This window comes from Microcaecilia unicolor, chromosome 2 (genome assembly GCF_901765095.1).
Source record: "Microcaecilia unicolor chromosome 2, aMicUni1.1, whole genome shotgun sequence".
NCBI lineage: Eukaryota > Metazoa > Chordata > Amphibia > Gymnophiona > Siphonopidae > Microcaecilia > Microcaecilia unicolor.
The window spans coordinates 454009102-454024829 of NC_044032.1; the positions used below are offsets into that span (position 1 = coordinate 454009102).

At 44.2% G+C, this 15728-nt stretch overlaps 1 protein-coding gene across 3 annotated transcripts in view; it reads left to right on the forward strand.

The window, feature by feature from the left end:
• SFXN5 (sideroflexin 5) overlaps nucleotides 1–15728 on the forward strand; it is a 743850-nt gene that overhangs the window by 6915 nt on the left and 721207 nt on the right. Inside the window, exons 1-2 of one of the 3 annotated variants that reach the window (XM_030190959.1) lie at nucleotides 4128–4187; nucleotides 12542–12610. The exons of 1 other annotated variant lie outside the window; for it this stretch is intronic. Coding sequence is in view for 1 of the 2 variants with exons in the window: in XM_030190957.1 (XP_030046817.1) it covers nucleotides 12542–12610 (69 nt within the window). In the remaining variant the exon portion in view is untranslated. Of the gene's footprint in view, nucleotides 1–4127; nucleotides 4188–12541; nucleotides 12611–15728 lie in introns of those variants that run through there. One more of the 3 variants, XM_030190957.1, reaches the window with a different exon arrangement.

A 15728-nucleotide genomic window follows, 5' to 3' on the forward strand; every position in this document is an offset into this window, starting at 1 on the left:
CCATGGATAAATCCTTCTTATCTGTTCCCTTCTCCACTACTGTCAACTCCAGACTTCGCGCCTTCTGTCTAGCTGCACCCTGCGCCTGGAATAAACTTCCTGAGCCCCTACTTCTTGCCCCATCCTTGGCCACCTTTAAATCTAGACTGAAAGCCCACCTCTTTGACATTGCTTTTGACTTGTAACCACTTGCCTCCACCTACCCTCCTCTCCTCCTTCCTGTACACATTAATTGATTTGATTTGCTTACTTTATTTTTTGTCTATTAGATTGTAAGCTCTTTGAGCAAGGACTGTCTTTCTTCTATGTTTGTGCAGCGCTGCGTAGGCCTTGTAGCACTATAGAAATGCTAAATAGTAGTAGTAGTAGCCAGTTGTTAGCCGGGGTGTTAGAGGCTATAGCAGCTTCACTTTGAAGGCACATAGGTCAGCCCTTTCCCTGCCTTACCCATGCCCCCGTGGATGTGGACATATTAGCTTGCTTTTCCCTGTCCTTTCCCACTCAGTGGATGCAGGCACATTGGTTCGCCTTTCCCTGCCTTTCCCACTCATCTGAGCCTCCGGAGTTCTTATTACCTCTGCTTTCCTCACAGCGTTAAAAAAAAAAAAAAAAAAAAAAAAAATGGAACAGAGGTTTTCCTTTGATTCTTCTATGGGACCGGAGCTGTGATACTCCGGTCCGGTGAGGTAAGAGTGTTTTCTAACTCCTCCGGGGTGGGCTCGTGATCGGGGCGTTTTTAGCGTGAAACCGCCATTTTGAATTTTCCCGCCGTTTTTGGCGATGGCTGCAGTGAATGTAAAGCGCTGTTCCCGGTGTGGCAAGTGCAAATTAGCAGCGGAGCCCTTCTCGGATGTGGCTCCGCGGCTGGAGTCGGCCTTGTCCTTTTTGGCTGATGCCCTTTATGATATTGTCAGAGCTTCGGCTTAACAAATGGCAGTAGCAGTGGCGGCTCGCTGTCTTATTTGGCTACGACATTGGGCAGCAGACATGGCCTCAAAGCAAAGGTTGGTGAAGTTGCCCTTTCAAGGCCTTCTATTTGGTGAGGAGTTGGGGAAAAAAAAATTGTTAAAGGCCTGGGAGATTCTAAACCGCCTGGGGCGTTCTGCTGGGTTCACTTCTCGTGCCCGTTTTTCAGCAGAGGAACTCCTTTCGCTCGGACAAGCGTTCCGCAGCCACCGGCTCTAGGCCTGGAGTTCAGGGGCAACCCTCTCAATGATGGTGCGCCGGCCCCCTCCTCGCTTCCTGTCATCGGAAGGACGTCTTTCCCTCTTTGCCGAGGAGTGGGCCAATATTTCCTCAGATCAGTGGGTTCTGGACCTGATCAGAGATGGCTACAGAATAGAATTCAACGCCCCAGTAAGAGATGTGTTTGTGGAGTCCCGATGCGGTTCTGCCGCCAAACGGGCGGTGGTAGAGGAGACTTTGCAAGGTCTAATTCAGTTAGGGGCCGTGTCCCCGGTACCTCCCGCCGAACACGGCTACGGCCGATACTCCATCTACTTTGTGGTGCCGCGAAAAGGTGGGTCTTCTCGCCCTATTGTGGACTTAAAAGAATTAAACAAGTCCCTGAGAGTGCGGCATTTCCACATGGAAACCCTGCGCTCCGTCATTGCTGCGGTACAGCCAGGAGAGTTTCTCGCGTCTCTAGACCTGAAAGAAGCTTACTTGCACATACCAATTTGGCCCCCGCACCAGAAGTTTCTGAGTTTTGCGGTGTTGGGAAAACATTTCCAGTTCCGGGCCTTGCCTTTTGGCCTTGCCACAGCTCCCCGAACCTTTTCGAAGGTAATGGTGGTAGTAGCTGCTTTGCTCAGGCGAGAAGGTATCAGGGTTCACCCGTACCTAGACGACTGACTCATCAGAGCAGACTCAGTAACAGAGAGCTATCAAGCTACAGCCAGAATGGTCTCAGTACTTCAATATCTAGGCTGGGTTGTCAATATGGTCAAAAGTCACCTGACCCCCTCGCAATCTCTAGAATATTTGGGGGCCAGGTTCGACACAGACTCGGGCTATGTATACCTACCTGAGCTAAGGCGGTACAAGCTTCAGAATCAGGTCCGTCTGCTCCTGAGGATGCCCCGCCCGCGAGCTTGGGACATTGTCCAGCTGCTGGGATCGATGACAGCCACATTGGAAGTGGTGCCCTGGGCGAGAGCGCACCTGAGACCTCTACAGTATTCCCTACTTCAAAGATGGTCTCCAGTTTCTCAGGATTATCAATGCAGACTTTCTTGGCTCCCTGCGGCCCGACTCAGCATAACAAACTATGTAAGCTACATTGAGCCTGCAAATAGGTGGGAAAATGTGGGATACAAATGAATAAATCTTTTGTCTATTTTTTTAAATGTTTTTGGTTCTTTTCAGTTCTTTTTTTCCTACCTAGTTGGTTCCTCATGAGATTCCTGTCCATGGCACCACTGGCCTTGATGGTTTTTTTTTTTTTGCAGACTGATAAAGTGAAGACAGTTATTTAAGAAAGTTATTGGAGGTAAAACTGTGTACTGCTGTGTAATACTGTGTAATTTTAGTAACATGGTAGCAATTAGCACTGGTAGCAGCTAACAGTGACATATGAGCTATTAGTAGTCACTAGTGGAGATGTGGTTTAGGAAAAGGGTGCAAGGGTTTCATTGATGGTTGTGGGAACCAAAAAGGTTAAGAACACCTGTCATATAGCAACAAGTCAGCATCAGTGGAGTAGCCACGGGGGGGGGGGGGGGGGGAATTGAAGGCCTGGGCCCCCCATGTTTGACTCAGACCCCCTCCGTAACTGCAGTAGATATTGAATGGCTGGCATGGGTCAAATTTAATTTATAACAAAGGGAGGAGGAGAAATCATTGCAGACTGTTTTAAATTTTTCTGTGCGAGATGGAAAGATCGGGAAGATGATCTGTAGTTAGGGGGTCATTTATAAGTGTTTTTTTTTCTGTGTGTGAAGCCTGTTTTACATGTAGGTTATAGCTTTTATAAAATTGTATGACTGTAAATACATGCCAAATAAATTACGTCTGCTTATGTGGCCCTTCTAGCTAAGTGCGTTAAGAAACTTAGTATGCAGTTAATATGGTTGTGATGTAGGCTGTTTCCATGTGTTACGGGGTTTTGCTTTAGTTTGCCTGTAACCCTGCATTGAACCGTTTATTACTTAATTTTTGTGAATTTCTCTGTAACAGGGTGTGGCATTGGTGGAGTGTGGGTGTGGAAAGCGTTTGACCATTAATGTGCTTCACTTGCAGCATGCTAACTGCCTAATGCACAGTTAACGTGAGACAAGGTACCAAGTGTTACTTGAATGTTAAGTATAGCACAACCAAAGGAAACCAAAATAGTCCCACAGGGAAACAAGGCAAGAGAAAGGGGAAGGTGGGAATGAACACAAGGAGATGGACCAGGATGACAAAACCAAGGGGCAGATGCACTAAGGTCCTCCGAAGAGCCCTTCCCTTACCGATTCCATAGCAAATCGGTAGGGAATGGCCATGCATCAAGGAAAGGGAATGCAAATGAGCTGCTTGTTGTAGCTTACTTACATTCTCTATTCCCTCGGAAGCCAGTTGGCCGGTCGAGCATGCGCAGAGCAGCCAAGTGTTATGCTGGCTGCTCTGCGCATACCAAAAAAACAACAACAAAAAAAGGACGTCCCTGAGGAGCAGGAAACTTGTCAGCAGCCTGAAACCTCAGAAGAACAAGAGCAAAGTACAATACCCAAAAGTCCAAAAACATAGAAAACCAAATAAAAATACAAAATAAAAGAAGTTACATGGAAAACTTATTCTTACCCTGATTCCCCCAGAAGAATAAATTGACTGGCACCTAAAAGTGTACAACATATTTTGCACCCCTGATGCCTTTGATTGCCGTGAAAATAAGTCATAAGAATTGTCTGTGCTTTTTTGCAAGTTGAATCCCATGCTTCTTTAATTTTGTTTGGATTGAGACTTTTACAGTGAAGGAATAACAAAGGGAAAGCACCAACCATTTTTTTTCATGTTTATGCTTGAGCAAAGTCCAATTGATAACGTAAGTAATGTGGACTTTGCCCAAGAAGTGCTCAAAACATCCTGGAACTGGTTTAAATTTCTTTCCTTCTCTCCAATATCTCTACATTTCCAGAAGCAATGTACATTGTTTTAGTTTTTAATCTCTCATGTCTTGCAGTTCTTGGCTTAATTGAATTGATGCTGTAAGTTACCACATAAGGCTTTCTAGGAGCCACTTGTATTCAGGGAGAAATAACTACATTATTGAACCTGAAGTACTTTTATTCAGGGTTTTGAGAGAGCTTCATTTTATTGGATTAGAGGTAAATTTCTTTATTGCTACATTATTTGTAGAGGTGTGAATCAATGCAGTCTCTCCACAGTATACATGGAGGATAATATATTCTTCCATAGTGTCCCACAGATCAATCCAGAGACTTGTGGGTTATGCCCATCTATCAGCAGGTGAGACAGAGAGCTGTGCCATATAGGGCACTGTGCAGCGGCCTGTTCAGTATTCTCGGTATCAAGCAGGTGGATAGTCCATATCCTGTGCAGCTCTGGAATTGATGGTGTCTCCTGGCCTGTCTCACAGGTCTAGTTGAGCACCCGGGGTTGAGGTGTCCCTTGCCTGGGACTCAAGGGTATACTTGGTGGGACCAGGTCCCTCTCTTTCTCCCTTCTCGGGTTCCTTGGTTCCAGTTCCTGTCGGTGTTGCCTTAGCTGTATTGGTTTCCAGCTTCAATCTCCTGCCTGTCTTAAAAAAAAAAAAAGAAAAAGGCATACCAGCGGCAGCAGTGTGAAGGAGGAAGGGTGCCGGTTCAACAGTGAAGAGGTCCTGTTTATGCTCTGCCTGCTTCTCTCCTGTGAGTATTTTCTTCAGGGTTTTTTAATGGCTCCTCCCGCCAAATCCGTGAAGCGCTGCTGCCGATGTGTGAATCGGAGAGCAACGTCGGGAGTTTGCGCTGCATGTGCTTGTGCAGCCTTGCAGAGCCCACAGCAGCCCAAGGTTGGTTCGGCGTCGGGGGATGTCTTGGTGGGTTCCGTGGCACTTCTTTCTTCCTGCGGCCCTGCGGGTGCCATCTTTAATTTGCTACTCTGGTGGTGGGAAATTAGCTGCAGGCCGATTTGGATCAATGACTCGGTTCCCAGGACTGTGGGTTGGTGCGGCGAGAACTCCTGAGTCTGAGGACACCCCATTTTCACCTGTGTTTGTACTGTTAATGCACAAAACTTTTCTATTGAAAAGGCCTTTGGGGACTTGGGCCCCTTCTTCTTCTTTTGGGGTCCATTCTCCGGGTCTGCCAAAAAAGGCTAGGATGGCATTCTGAGGCACCTTGAGGAGGTGTTGGGTTTGATCACGGTTCAGTGGTCTCAGTATGGGATTTCTAGACAGGCCCTCTCGGATCTCTTGGAAGAAAGAAGGGAAGCTGCTGCCAGATGAGGGTGATGACCTCACAGCAGCTAGGCTCTTCCGCAGAGAGGAGCTGCTGGCCTTAATCACACGGTTACTGGAAGTCGTGGAAATTTCCTCACCTGAATCCCTATCTTCTGAGTCTAGCGCTCATCCCATAATGTCAGGGATGAAAAGACGTCCCAAAACTTTTTATATTCAAGAGGCTATACGGGTTTTTATTTTGGCACAGTGGGACACTCAGGGTTGAGAATGGCGCAGGCCATGGCTCGACTGTATCTTCTGCCGGTGGGAGAGTTGGAGTCCTTATGGAATCCTAAGGTGGACTCCTTGATCACTGCGGTCACTAAGAAGATGATCTTACCTGTGGAGGGTAGCATGGCGCTTAATAACACAGAGGATAGAAAACTGGAGTCCTCTCTAAAAATGTCTTTTGAGGTGGCCGTGTTGTGCTTGCAAGCCTCAGTTTGTGGCTCCTGTTGCCCGAGTGTGCCCCTCTTGGGTTCAGAAGGTGTCCTTGGTGGAGGAGTTGATTCAGTCCCTATCATCCTTGGAAGTCAGGTTGGCTTATTTGCGGATCTTCTTTATGACTTTCTAAGGGCCTCCATGAAAGAGGTCTTGGTGACAGCACGGTGCTGGCTTTGCCTTAGGAATTGGGTTGCTAATACATCTCTAAACCTGGCTCTGTTGCCCTTTTGGGGCAAGCTGCATTTTGGACTGAATTTGGACATTATTGTCAAAAATCTGGGAGATTCCAAGGGGCAGAGGCTGCCAGAGGACAAGCCAAAATCATCCTTCCACTCTGCCCAGTCTTGCTCCAGATATCGAGATGCTAAGCGTTACTAACTGAGCTGCTCAGGTTCCTTTCAGAGGCCGCAGTTCTGGCAGAAGCAGCAGCTCTTTCGGGGTGACAGGTGCTCTTGTGCCTCCTCTCCTTGAGCCACCCCAGCTGCCTGAGCTTCCCAGTGATGGGCTGTCATGGGCCAGGGAAGGTGAGCCCTTGGGTTGTAGCCAAGTTGACATTGCTAACTAGCCTGAAGGCTAGGTAGGCCCCAATTGGCAGCAGACGAGTTACACCCAGGCTAGAACTAGGCCAGCTTAGTCTAGAGGTACACCAGGAGAGTAGGACGTACTGTAACGGAGACCTCAGTAGGCACGCAGGTCCAGGTACCAACAATGGTATTGGAGAGGGTCGAGAAGGTCCAAACAATCCTGGAGGTCAGGACAGGCTGCGATCAGAGGAGAGGAGACAAGCCAAAGTTTTAAGCCAAGAAGTCAAGTCAAAGGAAGGGAGCAGGAGCAAGGGTAGGCAGAAGGGGACATACTGGAACAGGATCAGGCAGACAGAGATGTACAGGAACCAAGGCAGGGAGTTTGGAGAGATGTACAGGAACCAAGGCAGGGAGTGGTTATTAGCAGAACATTTGGGGGCTACATGAGGCAGGAATCCAGGAACGGGGCTAAGCAGGTAACAGGTTGGCACACAAGGATGGGACAAGACAGAAACTCAGGGACTCGGGAACAAGCGAAGAAACACAACCCAGGCAATGCTAGGTGACCTGTTGCGAAGGCAGAGTGGGAGAACTCCAGGATCCCTCATAAAGTTCCATCTTCATGATGTCATTACCGGGCACCCTGGATGAATTTCCACCATTGGCCCTTTAAAGTAAGTTCTTCAACACGTGTTTGCACCTAAGGGAGCCGGTGCAAGCCGGTGCTGGGGATGTAGCATGGGAGCAATCCGGTGTGCTGGGGATGGCCATGCAGATGGCCCACCGTGTTAGGAGGAGCGCCGGAAGCCATGGAGCCTGGCTGTCAGTGGATGGAGGTGAGTCGGCGTACGGGGCATGGCCATAGCTGTGACACGGGCCTGTGGTCCTTCTCCTGGAGGTGGTCATAGGGAGAAGGCTGTCGCTCTTTCTGGAGGAAAGGAACAGGGTTATGTCAGACTAGTGTATCTTGGAGGTGATTCATGACAGCTTCTATCCGATTATTTTATGGTTTCCCCTTGCAGGGCTCCGGCCAAAGTGGAAGGCAGTTTGAGACACACTCGCCATGCTGGTGTATGTGGGGGCTGTTCTTCTGGAACCTCTATAGGAGTGAGGCCACAGGTGTTAATCTACTTCATGGTGCAAAACAAGGGTGGGGCATCTCAGCCTGTTCGCAATCTCAAGTATGTAAACAATGCTCTATGAATTTGGCAATGCAGCAGTACCAAAAAAACATATTAAGCAAGTTACAGTGCAAGTTATACAAATATTCAGAAAATAAAGGCTGCAATATACAACACACAATTCACTCTTTATATAGGAACCAACAGTAAGAAAGAGAGAGGAAGAGGAAAGCACTGAAAGAATCGAGAACAAAGAAAATAAAGCACTTTTTAGAGGTATAAGTGAAATAAGCAGATCATCAGGGAGGGAAGCAAAATCCACTACAAGGAACCATACGTTTACATGCTGGTAATGGTGAAATCTATAAAGTGGGCTATTTTGATGGAGAAGCTCGAAAAAGAGGAGCCCAAAAAAGGGCATATCTCCAAGGTTTACATTTCTGTAGCCAGACCACTTTGTCCATTCCAGCTATATGTCAAACTTTATCCAACCAGAAGCGTTGGGAAGGCAATATAGAATCCTTCCATTTCTGTGCAATACACACCTTGACTATAAGTAGCAATTGTCTAAACAAATCTGAATACTCATGATAAATTAAATGCTGTGGTGGCATTCCCAGGAGAATGAATGCTAGTCTCATTGCAATTTTCTTCCAAAGAAGATTTGTAATATATGTAATTACCAGTTTCAAAAAGATTGGACATGTGGACAAGTCCACCACATATGGGACATTTCTCCATTCTGCTGGAGGGGATGCCCCATCTGAGAGATGAATATACTTGCCATTTGTATATTCAGTGCGAAGTGAGATAGGTAGAGTAGAGAATTCTCAATTGGATGTTAGTAAGTGATAATGAGATAAGAGTGAAAGCAATAGGACCATACTGTCATCTAAAAATTCTCGACTGTTTTCCGATAAGTTCTTCCCAAAGGTTCATATAGTGAAAACAACAAGGTTGAGGGGGCAGAAATGTACTTTTAAATTAATGCAAAGTTTTTAAGGAAAAGGCGCTGAAAAAAATAGCGAGTGGGGTAATATAGTAGTAGAGACAAAATGACAAATTTGGAAATACTGGAATAGTGACAGTTTCACTTGGAATATATGGAAAATATTGGATATAGTCAGTAAATTGCCATGCAAAAATTGTTTAACCAAGGGAAATCAGTAGGTAAGCCCAGAGTCTTTATATGAAAATTAGCCAGAAGAGGCATTAATGGAATAAAGACAGGAGAAATAGATTTCAGAGAGCAAACATTTCTCTAGCTAAGAAGAACAGAAGGAATAAAAGGGTGATAGCATAGCATTGAAGACCAGTTACGTGTATTGGCAAAAATAAAAGTTAAAAGAGTATAAGGGGAAATGAGGGACTCCTCCAATTGAACCCCAAGGTGGTTGAGTAAAGGCTTTGATCTAACAATTAAATGATTTTAAACAGGCAGACCATAATACCATTGTAAGTTTGGTAGGCCCAAACTGCCTAGTTGCTTGAGTGTAAAAAGTAAATGAGATTTGACAAGGGGCCATTTTTATACCAAACATAGGGCCCTGTTTACTAGACCACATTGTAGGCACGCTAACAATTAGCGTGTGCTAATGAGACACCTATTATATTCCTATGGGTGTCTCTAACATTAGCACATGCTAAAAAGTTTGCACACCTACAGTGTGGCTTAGTAAACAGGGCCCTTATTGTATTATGCAGGATCTTAATTTCACAAAAACTTTCCTAGGGATGGATATCGGTAAACTCATTAATAAAAGAATTTTAGGAAATGTAAAGATTTTAAAAATATTAATTCTCCCTAGTCATGAGAAGAAGTGGTCAGGACTTTGAGTGGAAAGATCTTTTAGTTGCAAAGAGCGCAGCAGCGACAATTAAGATCATATAAAGTATCTAGGTGATTTGAAACAGTTACACCTAGGTATCAAAATTTGGAGGTCCATTTCAGGCCATAAGGTAAAGGAAAGATATGATTCAATTTAGAATGTGGGTTATGCATAACAACAGATTTATTAAAGTTAATAGCAAAAAAGACAGAGATCCAAATTCCGGTAAGATCACTCAGGTAAAGCAGTGTGACATCAGCATATGAAGAGATTTTGTGTGTCTCGTCGTTAATATTAATGCCCTGAATTATCAGAGTTGAGTGGATGAAGATAGCTAAAGGTTTTAGGGCCAAAGCAAATAGGAGTGGCAAAAGAGGGCATCCTTGACGAGTCCCTTTATGTAAAAAGAAGACTGAGAGAGAGAGAGCGCCATTAACGGTAACAGATGCTAAAGGTTTTAGGTATATTGCTTCTATCCAGGACAAAAAATGTGGGCCAAAACCAAAGCTCTGGAAGACTCAAAATAGATGAGGCCATTCTTTATTATCAAATGCCTTTTCGACATCTAAAGAGCATGAGGTGCCTAAAATTATCTGAGCTGTATCAATTTTGAATAAATCCTGTTTGATCAAGATGAATACACTCAGAGATGGCATACTCCAGTCTTTGGCTGAGAATTTTAGTAAAGATTTTGTAGGTGGGGTGTTTCTGATCTTTAGGGATAACTGTTATAATCGCAGAGTAGAAGGATCTGAGTAAACAATGGTCCTCTGTTACCTTGTTGAAAGCTTCAGTTAAATAAGGGACCAAATGGGAAGCTAGAGATTGCTACAATTCTGCTGGAAATTTATCAAGGCCAGTTGCCTAAACAGTGGGCCTCCGTTATCTTGTTGAAAACTTCCGTTAAATAAGGGAACAATGAGAAGCTAGGGACTGATACAGTTCTGCTGGAAATTTATCAGGGCCCATTGCCTTGTTCCTTTTCAGTTTTGCAATCACTGAATGTACTTCCATCTGTGTAAAGGGTCTGACAGTATTAGATTGAAAGACAGATTTCAGTTTAGGCATTTCTAATTTATCTAGTCAAGATTTAATAGTTTCCATTGTGGAGGTAGAGTGAGACGTGTATAACTCATTGAAGAAAGAGGAAAAGGTGTTCAGAATATTTTGGGTACAGTATGTTACAGTTCCTTCAGAGAATTTAATTTTCTCAACAAGTCTCTTAAGTTTAACCCAGCACAGCTGCCAGGAAAGTAGTTTCAGAGATTTATTAGCATCCTCAAAGAATGAGCTTTTAGTGTATTCATATAATACGTTATTTGTTCAGTCTCAAGAGCTGCTATCTGTTGTTTGACCTGTAACATTTCCTGGAAAGTGAAGAACAGCTAGTGAGGCGTGAAGATAATATTTTACAAAGCTGTGCTAGCGATTCCTGTGCGGTAAATGAGAAGAAGCCCATAGGAATTGAATGGGCTTCCACATAGGAATCGCTAGAGTGGCTTTGTAAAAGAAGTCCTTACTGTCTGAGGATACTTTGGATATTGTTTTCCAAGCATCCCATAAAATAAATGTATTTCATCAGTATAATTAAAATGAACATATTCCTCTCTGGTTGAGATTAACTTTTGTATGAACACTGGATATTGAAGAAGTTGTCTATTAAAAGACCATTGTTGAGGTAGAGAAGTATCACTTAGATTGCCTAAGTAAAACAAAATAGGAACATGCGAAACCCCTACGAGAAAAGCTGCACTGGCTCCCACTTAAAGAACGCATCACGTTCAAATTATGTACCCTGGTTCACAAAATCATTCACGGAGATTCCCCAGCCTACATGTCAGACCTGATAGACTTACCACCCAGGAAAGCTAAAAAAATCATTCCGCACAATGTACCCTGGTTCACAAAATCATTCACGGAGATTCCCCAGCCTACATATCATACCTGATAGACTTACCACCCAGGAATGCTAAAAAATCATCCCGCACATTCCTCAATCTTCACTTCCCCAACTTTAAAGGTCTAAAATACAAACTAACGCATGCGTCAATCTTTTCCTACTTGAGCACACAATTCTGGAATGCGCTGCCGTGCAGCTTAAAACCGATCTATGAACTAACTAACTTCCGCAAACTACTGAAGACCCATCTCTTTAACAAGGCATACCACAAAGATCAACAAATGTGAACTCATACACATATATCCAGAACAGTATCACAATATTTGCTTGCTACACTACTATCATGTTTTATCATTATCATGCCACTCAAGATGCTTATGTAATACTAAATGTATATTTTCTTATATATTTCCACCATTCATGATGTATTGTAAGCCACATTGAGCCTGCAAAGAGGTGGGAAAATGTGGGATACAAATGCAATAAAATAAATAAATAAGTGGAAACTCACTGATGTGTGGTCAGAGAGATATTGGGTGCCAATAGAGAAGGATAGAACTGAAGAGTGAAGTGAAGAAGAGATGAACCAATAATCGATTAGGAATCATGGACTGCAGAGAAAAACGAATAGTCTTTCTCTCTTGCATGCATTATGTACCAGATGTCTATGAAAGATAAATCCTGTATATTTTGCAAAATAAGCTTTAGTTGAATTAGTGTTAAAATTATTTTCAGACTTATCTAAAGGCGATAAGGCACAGTTAAAATTTCTGCCTAAACTCAGAGAGCTCTTTAATGAAAGATTTTACACACGAAAGACATTCTTGAAACTGAAAAGGAGTTATTAGGAGCATACAGTGTATGTTAGCTAAAATTATATTGTTACCATCTAGTTTCTCAATTACAATAACATACCTACCCTTGGGATCTTGTATGGCAGATTCTAATACAAAGGGGCAATCTTTTGCCATTAAATTAGTCACTCTTCTTTTTGATTTAGAGAGAGAAGAATAAAATACCTGTATAACCCAAGTGGTTGTTTATTGTTATTTTTGTTACACTGTGCAAAATGAGTTGTTAATGTTGTGGACTATACTGTGTTTGAGAAGGAATTTTATTTTTGTGTGGATTTTATGACAGCTCTAACCTTAACTAGGACATTCCTGATAAACGTGAAATATAACAGCCCAATTTAAATCCTGATGATAAAGGTTTGCAGACACAATTTGTAGCTCTCAAGAATTGTTGAATTATTCCGAGGGATATTTTCTCCAACTGACTTTTAAAAAAATTCTTTTTAGACTACTTTCTATGGAAGATTCCGACACTTCCTGGATATCATTGATCCTCGGACTCTCTTTGTTACTGAGGTATGTAATGCACAGAATATTTGTGCTTTGAAACAATTCACTCTTATTTTAAATCATACTGCAATTATAATCTAATAAATCATATGCTAGAAAGTAAATGTTTCATGTATCACAAACCAGTGGCGTAGCCAGACAGCCAATTTTGGGTGGGCCTGAGCACAAAGTGGGTGGGCACAAAATTTTCTCTCTTCCCTCCCCCATTGTCCAGCATTTTCCCTTTCTCTTCCCTACCATCCACTGTCTATCTTCTGTCCCTGGATCCATCTTCCCTCTTTCTCCCCTCCCTCACTTGTGCATCTCTCCTTTCCTCTCCTCTTCTCCACCTTCATGTCCAACTTTTCTCCCTCTCCCTGCCTTGAGCCCCTGGTTTGACATCTCTCTCTGCCCCCCACCACCACCATCATCATCTCTCCATCCTTCCTTTCCCTCACTGCCATGTTCAACATTTCCCCTCTCACCTCTCCCTTCCACTTCCATGTCCAAAATGTTTTTCTCTCTCATGCCCTTTCTCTCCCTCTCCCCATCCCACCCATATCCAACAATTCTCATTCTCTTTCCCCTTGCAGCATCTCTCCGTCCCTCCCCAGCTCTACCCTGTCTCACTCCCTCATCCCAACAGTGCTCCTGTCTCTCCCCGACCCCCCACCCACACACCACCACCACACACACACACGTTTTTCCCTACCTTTCCCCAGCGACAGTCTGGCACCTGGCTGCAGGCCTTCTTTCCCCTCCCCTTCGGGCAGCGCCGCAGTCTATCCCTACAGCTGAGCAAAGCTGCACCGCACCGGGTCCGTCTCCGTCCTGCCACTACTTCCGCTCTCCGGCTCCGTTGTGATCTTTGTTTGCTCTTCTGCAGCGGTTCCGGATCCGCGCGCTCCCAGGCCTGTCTGTATGCTGCCTGCGACTGCTTTCTCTGCGCTGGCCCCGCCTACTCTTCTGAAGAGGCGAGGCCCAGCGCAGAGGAAGCAGTCGCAGGCAGCATAGACAGACAGCCCTGGGAGCGCACAGATCTGGAACCGCTGCAGATAAGCAAACAAGATCACGGAGCCAGAGGGCAGAAGTAGCGGCAGGACGGAGACGAACCCGGTGCGCTGCAGCTTTGCTCAGCTGTAGCGATAGCCAGCGGCCGAAGGGGAGGGAGGGAGGGGAAAGAAGGCCTGCGTGCCGGCGGGGGATCAATTCTTTTGTCGTCGCTCTGCATCGTCGCTGGGTGGGCCTGAGCCCAAAGTGGGTGGGCCCAGGCCCACCCGTGGCTACGCCCCTGTCACAAACACTGATGAGGCTTTAGCAGCGATCTCGGGCAGAGGTGGTTAAATATTTTGGCTTGGAGGCTGCATTGAGAGCTATAACCATGACTGGCCTGGGGGGCTACTGTGGGGTGTGACTTTGAAGCAGGGTATACCCCTGATACCAGTGGAGGTCTTGAGTGTGATGGGATGGAGATTTAGGGGACCAGGATGGGAAAAAAAGCCACCCTAAAACTCCTCTTTGAGTTATGGATACAGGGAAACAGAAATTGAAAGTATGCGACTGTACTAAGGAAGAATAGAATGATTAGTTGACATGAAAATGCCAAGGGAAAAATAAAGCAAGCTTTTTATGAAAATGCAATGTCTCGGGGAGGGAAAGACAAATTCATTTGAAAGATTTAAGGCTGAATGTAAGGGGAATGCCACAGATAAGTAACTTTTTTTTTTGAGGTGCTTGTAAACTAATGCAGTGTTTTTATAGCTGATTGGAATATATTTTTCTGATTTTAAAATAAAACAGGAGTTAAGTATGTTAATGCGAATCCAAATAAATGTGTTGGGGTTTTTCCCCCATAATGAACCTTGCGGGTTTGCTGTGTACTAAGGTCCCCTTTTACCACAGTGTGTAAAAGGATTTTAAAAAAATGGAAATGGCTGTGCTGTAAGTTAAGCACTTGCTCTGTGGCCGTTTCCTGGGGAAGCCATTACTGCCTCCTATTTAGGAGGCGATAAGGTCTCCCACGCTAACCCAGTGGTAAAGTACCGCTGGATAAGCCTCTGGTGCTAAAAATGTTTTACATTTGTGAGCGCCGGAAATGGTGTGCAGCACAAATTGGCACTACCACCAGCTTCCTGTGGTAGCCCGGTGGTAGGGCCAATTTGATGCGTTCCATTGATGTGTTAGCCCTACCATGGCTTTGTAAAAGGGCCCCTTATTGAGGTAGCCTGTTGTGTCTCTAGTGTTTTGAAGGTTTTAGTATGCACAACTCCAGATACCTTGTATTTTATTAGAGGTTTGGAGTTGTCAGGATTTCAGCTGTTGATATGGTGCTCTACATAAGATGTGGGAAGAACATTAGATTTGGTTTTATTTTATAATGAAGATTAGGAGTGAAGCTGGAATTTGTGAGTTAAGTATTCATCCAGTCCTTAGTTCAGATCATTGATAGGTTTAAAAATAGAGAGAAATTAGGGGAAGAAAATTGAGATTCTATGAACTGTAAGGGATTTGACTCTGAAGATTGCTAGAAGCATTAGGGTCACCTATAGGAAAAAAAGAAGTGAGTAGGGGGATGGTAGAAGAGTAGCTTAAGGATTTGAGGGGAGCAGTAGATTCAATCACCCTGTTAAAAAATGGTAATAGGATTTAAAATGAACTTCCCCTGGTATATAGAATTTTTTATACATTAAAGCAGACTAGAGAGGATTTTGTGCAACAGTACAGTGGCATAAGTGAGAATGATTTGGAAAATGCAACTAAGGAATACAAGACAGTGGTGAAGAAAACCAAGCATATATAGAAGGTAATATTAATTCTGCATAGAATAGTTCTAGAGAAGTGTTATAAAATTGATGAATAAAAGCTTAAATACCTAGGGCCCTGTTTATTAAGCCTTGCTGTAGGTACACTGATATTTTTAGCACACGCTAACACTAGAGACACCCATAGGAATATATGGGTGTGTCTAGCATTAGCGCGCACTAAAAACACTAGCGCGCCTTAGTAAACAGGACCTCTAGACATTTGTAAATGAAAAGACCTGGGTCAACAATAAGACTTATAAACAGAATGTGGCTCCAAGGACATCATTATCCCCCTGGCCGTCTCTGCTTTTTGCTATTTTCTGTGAAACATTTTTGTTCTT